At 38.7% G+C, this 15,365-nt stretch overlaps 1 protein-coding gene across 1 annotated transcript in view; it reads left to right on the forward strand.

The window, feature by feature from the left end:
• LOC115418191 (metal transporter CNNM1-like) overlaps nt 1-14,491 on the forward strand; it is a 32,368-nt gene extending 17,877 nt beyond the window's left edge. Inside the window, exons 5-10 of the mRNA XM_030132587.1 lie at nt 1,467-1,557; nt 2,912-3,057; nt 7,207-7,492; nt 9,018-9,122; nt 11,462-11,566; nt 13,857-14,491. Coding sequence (XP_029988447.1) covers nt 1,467-1,557; nt 2,912-3,057; nt 7,207-7,492; nt 9,018-9,122; nt 11,462-11,566; nt 13,857-13,936 — 813 coding nt within the window. The 3' untranslated portion in view covers nt 13,937-14,491. The remainder of the gene's footprint in view (nt 1-1,466; nt 1,558-2,911; nt 3,058-7,206; nt 7,493-9,017; nt 9,123-11,461; nt 11,567-13,856) is intronic.
• The last annotated feature ends 874 nt before the right edge of the window (nt 14,492-15,365 follow it).

The following is a 15,365-nucleotide window of genomic DNA, read 5'->3' on the forward strand; positions in this document are numbered from 1 at the left end:
ACAAACCAGATAATCTTTGATCACATCCCCCACACTGAACAATTCCATCATGTTGCAGATAAGTTCAAAGAAACATACGTGTTATAAATGTATATTGTATTTATTTGTTTAGGGACATGTTTGTAAGTTAGATTATTGCCACAAACCTATGGCCTAAGTTAAAGTTCAATGCCTGTCCTTACCTGAGCTTAAAAAATATGTGAAACCTAATGTGTTGACAGTATAAACACAGTCACTGTTTTTTCAACATTGAGTGGAAAATGTGATTTTTCACATCACGTTGCCACAAACTATAAATAATCTAACAATTGAGAGGAGACTGACAGGGTATTTTTGCCCAATAGACACAATATTTGACTATCTGTCTGTATACAGTTGAGGCAAAAAAAAGAAATTGAGATCAATTTTCTTTTCATTTTTTTTTCTCTCTCCCTCCCCCCCTTTTTTCATTTTTTTTTCATTGTCTTAATTTTCTTTTCATAAGGTTTGCTGCTTCCATTTTTTTGTCATTTTTCCACATGTTTCTGATGTGCCCTGAAGAATAATCAGAAGCTATTGAGAAGAATTTTATAGGCAAATAAATCATATTTATACAACGTGTAAATCTGTATCACTGCTAAAACTTTTGACCACAACTGTACATCTGAAAACCTGTTCCAAGACACATATGCGGTCATTATTGTCATTATTGTATAGACTTAAATGAAGTGGGCAGAGAACAGCACCTTGTGGGATTCCTGTTTTAGTTGTTAGGAAATATAATTTTTCAACAAAACACAACAGTGGTCTCACAATCGTGAACTTTTTTTTTTTTTTAAATTCAGGAATCTAGTTTATCTTCTTGGAAGATTTTGGGGGAAAAAAACCTACCTTTTCTAAAAATGTCAAGTAGAAATGTTGGACCCAATTGTGACAGTCTTATGGGGCTGAGGGTAAACAATAGATATTTTATATTGAACAGAGAAAAAATTTATGAACCGCTGGCTCAAAAACAAAACACATACAGTATGTGTATATCAGACCACACAATGGGTTCATGAAACCAAGACCAGGTACAGTCAAAGAACACCAAGAACAAAGGTTAGAAAACTGAAATCCTGACTTATGACATAATACAGTACAGTACATTTCTCTTGGTATAATCCCAGGTGTTTAGGAACTTGGTGTAGTAATAACTAAATCTACCAAATTTCTTCAACTTCTCAATAAGATTCTATGTTATTTAGCCATTTTTGTAAAACCAGGGGGCGATTGTCCCAGAATAAGCCTTTTTACTATTATCATATCAAATGTGAAGCCTTTTTTAATGCTGGATTAGCATTAGGTGTCTGCTGTACATGTCACAGAATAAATGAAAAATCCTTGAACCTGTCAACTTACATTTACTTGCATCCATGTTTCAAGACTCCCAGGAATTAAGCAGCTTGGAAATGTCCTGACTCATGTTCTCTGACTCTTTTCTTCAGGGTCGTGTGGAGGTGGAGTTCGGTAAAGAGGCGCTGAAGTTTGACAACGGAGCTTTTTCTTACTTCGGGGTACCTGCTATCATGCCGACAGGTACAAAAACACCCACACAACATGGATTTACTGTGTATTCACTGAGTTACTCACCAAACGCCTTACTAACACAGTTTAAAGACCTGTTTCGTTTCTTCACTAAAGTCTAAATCGTTCATAACACTGGCTGAACATCATCTCTCTACCAGTAAAAGCTTTATAGACCAAGCTGTCATAATGCTAAACTGTCACTCACCACTTTCACCACCAACACGTCCAAAAGGGAAAGCAATGAGAACATTTCACAAATAAACACTAACGCCTACGCTCGGACTTAGTCACTTTCTACTCCTGTTGACTTCTCATCATGTGGACAAAATATACTTATTTTTATTACATGTCAACAAGTTCAGAAATCTTAGTAGCCCTTGTTTTGTGCCTTGTTGTTCCCCTAAATTTCCATAAGTACAGTGTTTGTTTTAGTACTTGTACACAGGGTGCGATCTGTAGAGGATGGGGGGCATGAACCCCCCCTCAGGTTTTTACATCCCTACTTCTGCTCAATGAATTTCATCCTCGGGGAGGACAACCAACCAATTAAAATAACAGGCAGGTTTCGACAGTTTTCTTACACCTACAGTATATCCTACATTACTGGCACTAATGTTCACCTGAACCAAACTGTCAGCAGTCTCAGAATTCATGAACGTCCCCATGTACTGGGGCGCCGTAAACGGGGGGGGTGAACGTGACAAATCTATGGGGCCCAGGATTTGTGTTTCCAGTGGATACAGGTTAGAAGTTGTGAAAGTTTTGTGTAAGATCCGCTGTATAATAGAGGAATAGAACGCGGGAGTTGGACGTTGAAAGTATATAAAGTTTCACTTTCATTTCACACCAGTGTTAGTTATGTCAGTTATGAACCCCCCACCCACACTCTGACAAAAAAAGAAAAAAACATTCCCCCTTCTGTGTTTTTTAACAAATAATCGCGCCCTTCTTGTACATACAGTACACATGCTATATCGAGGTCTGGAGGAGGTCATAGGTAATTTTAAGAAAGTAATATTTTATGCATTTTGTCTCAGATCATTGTGAAGGGGACTGCAACCCAGATGAGAGCAGCATATCTGTGGTTTTGTTACTTTTGCCATTTATTCATAGACTATAAAATCACATAAACACTAAGGGGGTTTTCACACTGCATACCCGAGTCCGTATCCCAGTACACTGTACACTGACTTAATTTTCTATAACACTTTTTTGGGCACTCAAAGCACTTTACATTATTGACCCATTACTCATTCACTCTCACACTCCCCCCCTGGTGGTGGTAAACTACACCTGTAGCCAGTTGTCTTACCTCTGCTGAACATACCTGATGTGTTACTTACAGGTGTTTTTCTCTGTAAAGTCCACAGGTCTCCGTCTCGCAGCAGTGGTTTGGACCGGTCTGAGTCCATGTTGTACGGTGGAAGCATGGGTCAGCTGAACGGAGGGGGCGGAGTCTACCTTCCAGACTACTCCGTCAGACAGCTCACACACCTGCAGATCATCAAGGTCAATTGTGGGAAAACTTTAGCATCCCATTAACACTCTGATATCAGTACAATGTGTTAACAGATTGTGCAGAAGCCATATGTACGTTTTCTTTTTGTATTTGTGGGTGTGGTTTGGATCTGAACACTGTATTGGTTCTCAGGTGAGGGGTGTGTCACTGTGGGTGTGTTGTCAGTGGTTATTTGTAATTGCACTCACCTGTTCTCCTGGGCTGGTGTTTTGTACATGGCGTGGGGTGAGTGACGGGAGTGAAAATTTCTGTTGACCGCTACGTTGCGCTACACCACGTGGTTCCCAACCCCATTTTAACATCACAAATTTCTGGCAACCCCAGACATTCAAAACAGAGACTTTTTTTTTTTTTTTGCTAAAATTAATTTGTTTTTGATCATGTAATAGTTTGCTATACTATGTTGCAAATAAACATTAATTTTAGACGACATTTAGTCTGTATAATGTATATTATTATGGACGGAAGCAGAAAAGCCAGGTGTAGATTACTGCACAAAGGGAGAATTTTATTTTCCCTGGTCAGGATATGTACAGTCAGTCCAGCTTGGATTTACAAGGCTGACAATTAATACTGAACAAACAAGAAGTCAAACTATGAATTATGAAAGAGCTGCAGCATCTGAAACTGACCACAATGAACATTTGAAAGATAAAGAGTACCACAGTGCTTCAGTTTCAGCTTCACAGTTTGTCTTTTATGGATTTGGATTGTCTCTCTCAACACACCCAGAGGTTGCACTAGACATTTTTATTGTCCGTCATTTTGACGGACAGGGTCATAAAAATTCCGTCATAACATATTATTATCTGTCATTTCAAATTTTTATTTTTTAATGATAATGAAATATATTTAGTAGTATTTGATGTTCAAAAACATCTCACTGATGCAGCAGCTGTAGTTGCTGCTGGCTGATAAACCAACGTGATATCATGACTCGCATAATTATATACGTCACTTTTAATTGGTGTGTTATCTGTAGACGTTCTAAGCTTTCCTTGTGTATGTTGACGCAGTGTCAAATACCATGCACTGAGGGTTCAGGTTATGTGAACCACAGATCTTGGCACAAATTGACAAATAACACATGAAAGGTAGAAAATGCGTGCATATAGCACACCAAATGCCATCAGAACTGGAGTATTCCTTGCTTGTCCGTCATCCTTCACTGCATCAGTCCCTCTTTTTTCACCGCGTTTATCAATGCCATCACATTTACTGGGCTTTTGAAAATAACTAAGGAGACTCGGCTGTCTTCACATTTTGCACTAGCACAGTAGAATGTAATTTTGGCTAAAGTTAGCTAAACAACGACACAAGACTGGACACTGACTGATTAATATGCACACTGGCACCAACTGGACAGGGGGTCTACTACAGGTGGACTAACTGGACAGGGTCTACTACAGGTGGACTAACTGGACAGGGGTCTACTACAGGTGGACTAACTGGACAGGGGTCTACTACAGGTGGACTAACTGGACAGGGGTCTACTACAGGTGGACTAACTGTGGACAGGGGGTCTACTACAGTTGGACTAACTGGACAGGGGTCTACTACAGGTGGACTAACTGTGGACAGGGGGTCTACTACAGGTGGACTAACTGAACAGGGGATCTACTACAGGTGGACTAACTGTGGACAGGGGGTCTACTACAGGTGGACTAACTGGACAGGGGGTCTACTACAGGTGGACTAACTGGACAGGGGTCTACTACAGGTGGACTAACTGTGGACAGGGGGTCTACTACAGGTGGACTAACTGGACAGGGGTCTACTACAGGTGGACTAACTGAACAGGGGATCTATTACAGGTGGACTAACTGTGGACAGGGGGTCTACTACAGGTGGACTAACTGTGGACAGGGGGTCTACTACAGGTGGACTAACTGTGGACAGGGGGTCTACTACAGGTGGACTAACTGAACAGGGGATCTATTACAGGTGGACTAACTGTGGACAGGGGGTCTACTACAGGTGGACTAACTGGACAGGGTCTACTACAGGTGGACTAACTGTGGACAGGGGATCTACTACAGGTGAACTAACTGGACAGGGTCTACTACAGGTGGACTAACTGAACAGGGGATCTACTACAGGTGGACTAACTGTGGACAGGGGGTCTACTACAGGTGGACTAACTGGACAGGGGGTCTACTACAGGTGGACTAACTGGACAGGGGGTCTACTACAGATGGACTAACTGGACAGGGGGTCTACTACAGGTGGACTAACTGAACAGGGGATCTATTACAGGTGGACTAACTGGACAGGGGTCTACTACAGGTGGACTAACTGAACAGGGGATCTACTACAGGTGGACTAACTGTGGACAGGGGGTCTACTACAGGTGGACTAACTGGACAGGGGGTCTACTACAGGTGGACTAACTGGACAGGGGGTCTACTACAGGTGGACTAACTGGACAGGGGGTCTACTACAGGTGGACTAACTGTGGACAGGGGGTCTACTACAGGTGGACTAACTGGACAGGGGGTCTACTACAGGTGGACTAACTGGACAGGGGGTCTACTACAGGTGGACTAACGGTGAGTCATTTGACTGCAGTACTGCTGTTGTATTCAGTGTAGTTGTGAACAGTGGTGCTGTTGGTTCTACACAGGTAGGATGCTGGTATGGAATGTTTGATGCCTTGTTAAGAGAGAGACAGACCAGCGATCCTGCGAGCAGGATCTGTTCACAGTGTTGTGTGAAACTTTCTTTGGTAGATTACCCTCAGTATTTTCATCTGTCAAAATGACGGACGGCCTTCAGAATTTTCCGTCATTTAAAGAAAAATCCATTAATGATGGAATATTTTTGGTTAATGCGACCTCTTGAACTCACCATGTATTTTTATTTTAGTAAGTTGTTTGTTTTTATTTTTATCAATTACTAGAAATTTCAGATGACCCCATTTGAATTAATTTGACCCCACGTGGTGTCCTGACCCCAAGGTTGAAAAACACTGCACTCCACCGTCTTGCTTTGCCTTTATTATCTTTGCACTTACAACTGTAAGTTACTGGAACTTCTGCATTGTGAAATAGAAATAAAGGTGTTAAACACTTCCAGAAACAAGGATGGAGTTTGGTGTGCACGTCACAGTTTTCTCCCACTGCGGCTGATCGTTACTTTTGTGGTTCCTGGTTAGACTGTATATTATGACATTTGTTATTACCCCACCCCCCGAAGGGGAGGCAAGGGGTATTTTTTTTGGTTCAGTTTGTTTGTTTGTTTGTTTACACTCTAGCAGCAAAACTGTTGGTTGTATTCATACCAAATTGTGTTTATAGATTACCAGTGACCCAGAATAGATCTTATTACATTTTGGGAACATTAAGTCAAAGTTTCAGTTATTTATTAATTTGTGAATCTTTTTTTTCCCAATTTACTTATAAAGGGTGAAATTTCACATGTCTGTGGCAGCAAAACTATTGGTTGAATTCATACCAAATTGACTTTATAGACTGCCAGTTACCTAGAATGGATCTCACTACATTTTGGGAACAGCAGGTCAAAGTTCAAATTTTTTATGAATTTTTAAAATCTTCCCATTTACTTATAATGGGCGAAATATGAGCAAGGGGCGGGGTTTGTTGTGAGTGGCACCACTTGTTATTGTTTTGTAGCCCAGACCCCTGTTAGAAACAACACCTGAATTCAATGTGTCCAAAAACATTTGTTCATATATTGTATCATGAATAGTTCTAAAGCAGGGGTGTCAAACTCTGGTCCTCGAGGGCCGGTATCCTGCATGTTTTAGATGTTTCCCTCTTCTAGTCCACCTGATGGTCGTTATCAGGCTTCTGCAGAGGTGGATGATGGGCTTATCATTTGAATCAGGTGTGTTGGAAGAGGGATACATCTAAAACATGCAGGATATCGGCCCCTCGAGGACCAGGATTGGACACCCCTGCTCTAAAGTAATGACCTCTTGACCTGAGCATCTTTTCTTCACACATTTTTGCAGTAAAATCAACAACTCAGTATCTCAAAAAGTAATCCGGCTCACGGTTTGTGGGTGTTTAGTGTGATAAAACCAGTCAAGAGGCCTTCAGGGACTTCACATAAACTGAGCTACTTTATTCCCTGTTCTTGCTTGAAAATACCCATAATCCTCTGTTCACATGCACCAGATCACTCGGAGCCACTACCAGAACGCTGTGACGGCCACCAGGATGGACAGCTCCCCTCAGACCCCCGACGCCGACACCCGTCCCACCGACGGCAACACCCCGACCCCTGAGCCCCCGGCCTCGGAGCAGACCGCCAGACTCCTGCCCCCCGACCCCACTGCTGCCGCTACCACCCTGATGCCCCCCCCCAGGGAGCCCGGCCGACCCAGCTCCGCCCGAACCCGCACACAACAGTCCAGCGTCCCACACAGCACCTCACTGCTGAACGAGAAGAATCGCATCGTCCGTGAGTAGCCTACAGAGGGAGGGGGGTCAAGGTCAAACCCCCCCTCCTTCATCTGAGAGCTTTCCTGGATCCAGTTTGGTGGAAGTTCAACAACACACAGAAGTGTTTTAAAAGTCAGTTTGAAGAGAAATGAACAGAAAAAGGCTGAAGGAGATATGATTTATGCTAGATTCACCAGCAGATTTTCAGATTAGAAACTGGTTTTCTGTTACGAAATTATTAAAACATGGACGGTATTGAACAGGGGTGTCAAACTCAAGTTCAGTTGAGGTTCCACATTCAGCCCAATCTGACCAATTTGAAATAATATCATAATAACCTATAAATAATAAACTACAAATGTTTCTTGTTTTAGTGCGAAAAATTAAAAGTGCAGTTTTAATAATATTATACCTCAGCTTCTCATATTACACACATTACCACTTACAGATCACAGTGGATCCACAAAGACACAAAACATTTAGTAACAGGCAGAATAATGTTAAAATTACACTTATTTCTCTTAAGAAATGTCATGTTGTTCATTTCTGTTTAGATTATTCCTGTTTTTGTGAGAGGATAGCTTGTAAATGTAAACATTTTCATCATGTAATATTACTATATTTTACACTAAAACAAAGAAAACAGATCGGAGTTGTCATCATTTATAGGTTATAATGTTATTATTTTACTGACCCAATCCACTGGAGATCAAATTGGGCTTTATGTGACCTCCGAACTAAAAAACATTACACTCACCTAAACTACTGGTTATTTTTTAGTCTGTCTAAAGGCAGATTTATTTTACCTGGCAACACATGATGGCTAAAATATGATTGGACAAACACTGGAACATACACATACACTACTGAAAGCAGTGCAACCAAGAGAAAAGTTACAAAATAAAGACAATAGACTACTGGGAATAATTGAATACATTTTCACTAAATAAATACAAAAGTGTTGTGTGTAAATGTAGGGCAGTGAATCTGATTCTTTAGGCTGACGGTCCAACACTGACCAAAGGGTGTAATGAAATAGAACTAAATACTTTTATTCAAGTACTGTGATGAAGTATAACCAAGGGTAAAAAAAAAAAAATTACAAACACACATTCACAGGAACCCAGAAAACAATGATTTCTACATTGACTTGAACTTGCATTTCATAGCAGATTATATGAAAACAAAATATTTAATATTTGATCGGGTAAGCTTCATTTCATTTGTAAATATACAGCCATTCAGTCCTGTAACTTAGTCTATATTAATGTGGGCTAAAAGCTTCTATTAGGGTAATCTGTGATCTATGATAAATGACAACAGCAAAAACTGTCGTTTATTTCTATGTTACAGAAGTACATGGGCTCAGCATTACTTTAACAATCCTTTGTCAAATACTAAAATATGTTCTTCGATCAACAAATCCATTTTGGAGGCATTGTGACGGACCATCACACAAAGCAAACAACTAGTGAAACCATTCTTCCACCACTGATCTTGGTGGGCTACTGGTTTTGATGTGTTTCTGTGTGTTTGTGTTGTAGGCAGTAAGTCTGACGGCCAGAAGAGTCCCAGTGATTCAGTGTTTCTCAGGATGGATGAGATCCCCTACATCAGAGAGGACAGATCTGAGACTGACACACAGGCTGGTACGGCAACACTTCAGACATTCACTGAAACTAACAGTCTGATCGATCACAACAATAACATAATAAACAGTGGGACTCACAACAGAGGAGGAAGATCTGCTTCAAATATAAGATCCTCAGTGGAGCGCTAGTCTGAGGACAAAACGCGTTATAATAGGAGCATGTTGTAAATTTCCAAGTTGACCCTTAGATGCATAAGTGGGTCAGTTTTTTTTTTGTTTTTTTTTAATTATTATTGTAACCTTTCTTTAACCAGGAAAAAGCTCATTGAGATTAAAAATCTCTTTTTCAAGAGTGCCCTGGCCAAGACAGCAGCAGCAGAAGTTACACAGAATGGAAATCACAGTCATACATCCACACTAAAAATATACATAAACACAATGAAAGTCAGTACTAAAAACAGACTTAAAACTGATAAGAACATACATATAAAACATCACCATTATCTTAAAAGGGACTAAAAGTATAATAACAATGTTCCTTAAAAGCATCTCAAAGTCAAAACCAATTCAATTAATTAGAAAAAACATCTACACCCAGATTTGTCCTTTTCCCACTGATTTAAAATGACTTTAAATGTATTAAAAGAGACCAGTTCATTCAGTTTAATGTCCTTCTGTAGGTGGGTCCAGGCAGTGGGAGCAGAATGTTTAAAAGCTTTCTTTCCCAGTTCTGTTCTGACTTTTGGAACCCATAAAGATAACAGATCCTGGGACGGAGACTGTAATGACCCAGTGAGGTTGTTATCTTGCCAAATGTGGGTAATGAAAAGTTATCACTTCACATTCCAGGTATTCCTCAAAAAACATGTTATTGACATCATGCTATTTAAATTTTTAACTTACCTTTTATAGATTTTAGGAAAGTCAGTTTTGTTTTACTACCCCAAGCTTCCATAGGTGGGTCAAAATGACTCGCATTTATTTTCAGTGGAATTTCATCTGAAGCGTTGATTCATTCTACATTCATTTATTCATTCATTCATTCATTCATTCTACAGCAAAACCAAAGGAGGTGTGGACACCACAAACCAGACGGTTTACACCTACACCTGCAAATGTAAAACACAAAGGGTTAAAAAGTTTTTTAAAATAGTAAAAAAAAAAAAAATTAAGAAAAAAAAAAAAAATCAAACGTAAAATCATTCTTTTGTGGACCAAACTATAATACAAACTCACACACATTTGTCTTACTTGGCTCACATCCTAATAAAATCACTGCACAGTGGGAAGAAGAATTATGTCGAACCATTGAAATGTCCTAGTTGCTGCCCCCTCCCCCCCCCAAGGGGAGGCAAGGGGTATTGTTTTTGGTTTGGTTTGTTTCTGTTTTTTGTTAACACTCTAGCAACAGAACTATCAGTTGAATTCATACCAATTTGGTTTATAGATGGTCAGAGACCCAGAATAGATCTGATTACATTTCGGGAAAAGTAGGTCAAAGTTCAAATTTTTTTTAAATGAATTTTTAAATCTTTTTTTTCTCCGATTTATTTATAATGGGTGAAATTTCAAATGTCTATAAAACATAAATTTTGTTTCAATTTACTTCAGACTTGGCACATATATAGAGGCAATCAATATGCTGACATGAGCACACACACAGACATGATGACATCAGCTGGATCGATGCCAAAAAAAGCTACAATACGTGTGAGGGGTGGAGTTTGTTGTGTCTGGAACCACTTGTTTTTTTCATGAATTGGTCACAAAATGTGATCTGACCTAAGCTACAAGTACAGACAAACACAAATGTTCTTAACCTACCACACAAACAGTTTTATTTCCTGCCTTTATTGACCACAGCTATTAAAAAGTCACAAAGTTGCTGGAAAAAATAAATGTAAAAGGAACGGTTTTTGTCTGTACATTGAGTTTGTCTGTACATATGACTTAGATGCAGATCAGAAGGAAATTTCAAATGGTCACACACTTTTGTTGCCATTGTATGTTGTAATAGTAATGGTAGTTTTTTTTATCCTAGTACCTTAGATTAAAAACAATGTAGTCACTGTTTTTTTTTTTTTTTACCATCCAGCGTCGCCTGAAATAATCCAACTCTACTATTGATCCATAAGAAAAGTGGATGGTTAACTCTGCCCTTATGCTCATTACTGAATCAAACTTCTGTCCAAAAGCAGGAAAATGGACTTACAAATAAGTGAAATGCCAGTGTTTTGTCCTCCTCCACTTGGAAACTTAAGATGTGGTTCATTTTTTGGGACTGATTGCCGATGTTTTCAGTCGAATTTTGTGCATAGACTTTAATTGTAACAGAGACGGAAGTCCTCTCATTGACAGGGTTGTGAAAATGCCTTCCTCTCTCTGTGTCTCCGTCAGACATGGCCTCTGTTCCCATGGAAACGGACACGTCTCCTTTCATCAGCAGCCTATCGCTGAGCGGCTCAGAGGACACGCTGGGCAAGAAACTCCTGCTCAAACTCAGTCAGTCTCACACACAAACCTTTTATTCACCAAGTCTGTCTGTGCTTCCCTCAACTCTGTTCATTCACATGCAAACACAAGCACAGAGAAAACACACACACACACACACCAAATGTTCCACACACACTAGAACCTTCCAGAACCTTCCTCCCATTAACTTTAGTTGAGGTTCCACATTCAGCCCATTTTGATCCCAAGGTGGCCAGACCAGTAAAATAATAACATAATAGCCTATAAAGAATAACAAATAAAGAATAAGCACATTTTTTCTCTTTGTTTTCATGCAAAAAAAAAAAAAGTTAAAGTGCATTTTTAACATTATTCTGCCTCAGTTTATCATTTACACATGTGCATTACAACTTACAGATCACAGTGGCTCCACAGATACACAAAATATTTAATAACAGGCAGAATATTGTTGAAATGACACTTATTTCTCTTGAGAAATTTCAGGTAGGTTGTTCATGGCTGTTTAGATTACTCCTGTTTTTGTGAGAGGGTAGTTTGTAAATGTAAATATTTTCATTGTATAATTTTACTTTTCACACTAAAACCAAGGGGAAAAAATATGGCGTCATCATTTCTAGGTTATTATGTTATTATTTTACTGGTCAGATATACTTGAGATCATATTGGTCTGTATGCGGAACCTGAATTAAAATGTATTTACACCCTTGCCTGTTAATATCTGCAGTGTGGAGTGGGGACGGGTGAGATGTTAAATTATGTGTTTTGTTTTTTTTTCTTTCTTCTTTCCTTCCTCTTTTCTCACTCTATCAATGCTGTTTTCTTGTTTTTTTATTTCTGAATGTGCTCTAGCAGCAAAATTATTGGCTGAATTCATACCAGATTGGGTTTATAGATTGCTAGTGACCCAGAATAGATCTGATTACATTTTGGAGACAGCAGGTCAAAGTTAAACATTTTAATGAATTAAAAAATAAATAAAAAAATCCCCATTTACTTAAAATGGGTGAAATTTCAAATGTCTGTAGCAGCAAAACTATTGGTTGAATCCATACCAAATTTGGTTTATAGATTGCAAGTGACCCACAGTAGATGTAGTTACATTTTGGGAAAAATATGTCAAAGTTCAGATTTTTTTTTTTAAATTTTCGTAAAATCTTTTTCTTCTCCCATTTACTTATAATGGGTGATATTTCAAATGTCTCTAAAAACATCAATTTTGTTTCAATTTACTTCAAACTTGGCACATATATAGAGGCATATATAGGGGTGGGACTGATCTGCCTTGGTGGAGGTCTGCGCTCACCCAGTGCTTTTCTAGTTATTGACTTTCTTCTCAAAAAAAAACTTTACTCTTCTTCATTGTATTTGTTCATTATGTTAATTAAGAGCGGCGCCCTCTGGTGGATTGATATAGAAATACTCATTCCAATGTAGATGAGGCATGGAAGTATGAAGGCTGTGACGCATGACAATATTGGAACCGGACGAATCTATTTACATACATAAAGGAACATAAATGAGCTCCCAGTTATGTTTCAGTGCACAGTGTGTGTCCGAACCATATCGTGAACTGTGACTCAAGAACCGCAATACGTATCGAACCAAGGTTATAATAGTTTTGGATTTTTCATTATAGTTTAGTTTTATTTAGTTTTGACTTTGTTTTCTCTAATTCAGTTAGTTTTAATTAGTTTTAGAGCAGGTTTGCTAGTTTTTATTAGTTTTCATTATTTTCTAAAAACTTAGTTTTAGTTTCTTTATATCTTTTATCTTCTTCTCTATCGTATTCAAGTAAATCCCAGACAGGACTCTGCTGCTTTCTCCCAACTTTAGTCTCCATGTTTCCAGGTAGAGTGGGGATGAGAAGATGGCAAAACGACAAGTGACAAAAAGTGACGGACTGTTAAATATCATATCGTGTGAGCAGCTAAAATTGCTTGAGGGAAATAAATCGATTTTATATCAATGCGACAATGACAAAGACAAAAATGAAGGGAATTTTATCCATAATTTTTATGCGTTTTAGTTAGTTTGGTAAACACACAATACAGTTTCAATTAGTTATCATTTTTTTCTTTTAATTATAGTTTTTATTTATTTCAGTTAACGAAAATATTTTTACTACTCTAGTTTTCAACATTTCGTTAGTTTTTGTTTGTTTTCGTTAACGATAATAACCTTGTACCGAACCGTGGATAACCTGTACCGTTGCATCCCTAGTAGAGATCTTAAAGGTCTGGGGAGTTGAGGCTTTAGCTTAACACACAAAGATGAAGTATCTCTTTTAAATTGATATAAATGTCTCATTTTTTTTCTTCAGGCCACAAGAAGAGGAAAAAATCTCGTGAAGGAGAAAAGACACCAGAGGACATTTCAGAGCAGCCGCTGGTGAAAACCTAGCAGAGCCTGAACTCCATCAGCTGATGGATCTACAAGGTGTTTGTACAGGTATCAGAGTTTTATCTGAGAACTACTCAGTCCACACACACCCCCGCTGCAGGAAATTATAAATTGGACCTTTCACCAGGAATGTAACGAACACACGGATGGAAGAGACCATTTTATGGACGAACGTGGGGGGGGCAGCTTTGGCAATATGCATCAACTTCTCATCTTTACTGTTTTTTCATGCTGATGCTCGGTATATAAAGGAATGACTGTGAATGTAAGAAGTTTGTAGAATAAAAATAAGACGTTTTATATAATACATACAGTATTTACTCTCCTCATGACTTGTCCAACGGAGCTAAAGGGAGAGGTTTTAAAGAGGAAACAGAAGGAAGACACCAAAGACGCTGCAGTTTTGTTCGTATTCCTCCACGAAGAACAACAGAATTGAAGGAATCTTGTTTAAGTTCAGGTTTTACTTGATTAATGTTCGCTGAGTATATTTAGTCTTCTTCTTTACGACGGTAAAGATAAACAAAGGCGTTCATTTTGGCTTTTGCGTATGAACAAGTGTATGTTCGGTCAGTTCTTAACACAAATGCACCTCTTTTAAAACTATACAGGGTGGGGAAGCAAAATTTACAATGAACATGTAGTTGTTTTTTCTCAGCAGGCACTACGTCAGTTGTTTTGAAACCAAACATATATTGAACATAATCATACCTAACACTATTATCCATACCTTTTCAGAAACTTTTGCCCATATGAGTAATCAGGAAAGCAAACGTCAAAGAGTGTGTGATTTGCTGAATGCACTCGTCACACCAAAGGAGATTTCAAAAATAGTTGGAGTGTCCATAAAGACTGTTTATAATGTAAAGAAGAGAATGACTGTGAGCAAAACTATTACGAGAAAGTCTGGAAGTGGAGGAAGCAACAAAAAACGTACCAAAGCTTTTATTAAAGCTCTCAAATCCAAAATCCTAAAGGATCCAACCAAATCCATGAGAAAAATGCCAATTGAACTTGAGGTAGACAACAAGACCGTTAGAAATGCAGTAAAATATGATTTGAAGTTAAAATCTTACACAAGAACACCAAAACACTTTGTTGACAACAGCAACAAATCCAACTTTGGCAATTTTTGGGAATCATGTTTATGGCCGCCTTCTAGCCCAGATCTAAACCCTCTGGATTCTGCTATTTGGGGCGTTTTAGAACATGCTACCAATAGAACATCACATAGCAATGTCGACTTTCTTAAAGATACTATTAAAGAAGAGTGGGAGAAGTTGTCACCCGAATATTTGAGGAACACTTGCGCAAGTTTCAGGAAGTGTGTGAAGGCAGTTATTGAGAAAGAAGGAGGACACAGAATAAAAACATTTTCTATTATGTACATTTTCTTGTGGCAAAAAAAGTCTCATGACTTTCAATAAAC

Source organism: Sphaeramia orbicularis, chromosome 1 (genome assembly GCF_902148855.1).
Source record: "Sphaeramia orbicularis chromosome 1, fSphaOr1.1, whole genome shotgun sequence".
Lineage (NCBI taxonomy): Eukaryota > Metazoa > Chordata > Actinopteri > Kurtiformes > Apogonidae > Sphaeramia > Sphaeramia orbicularis.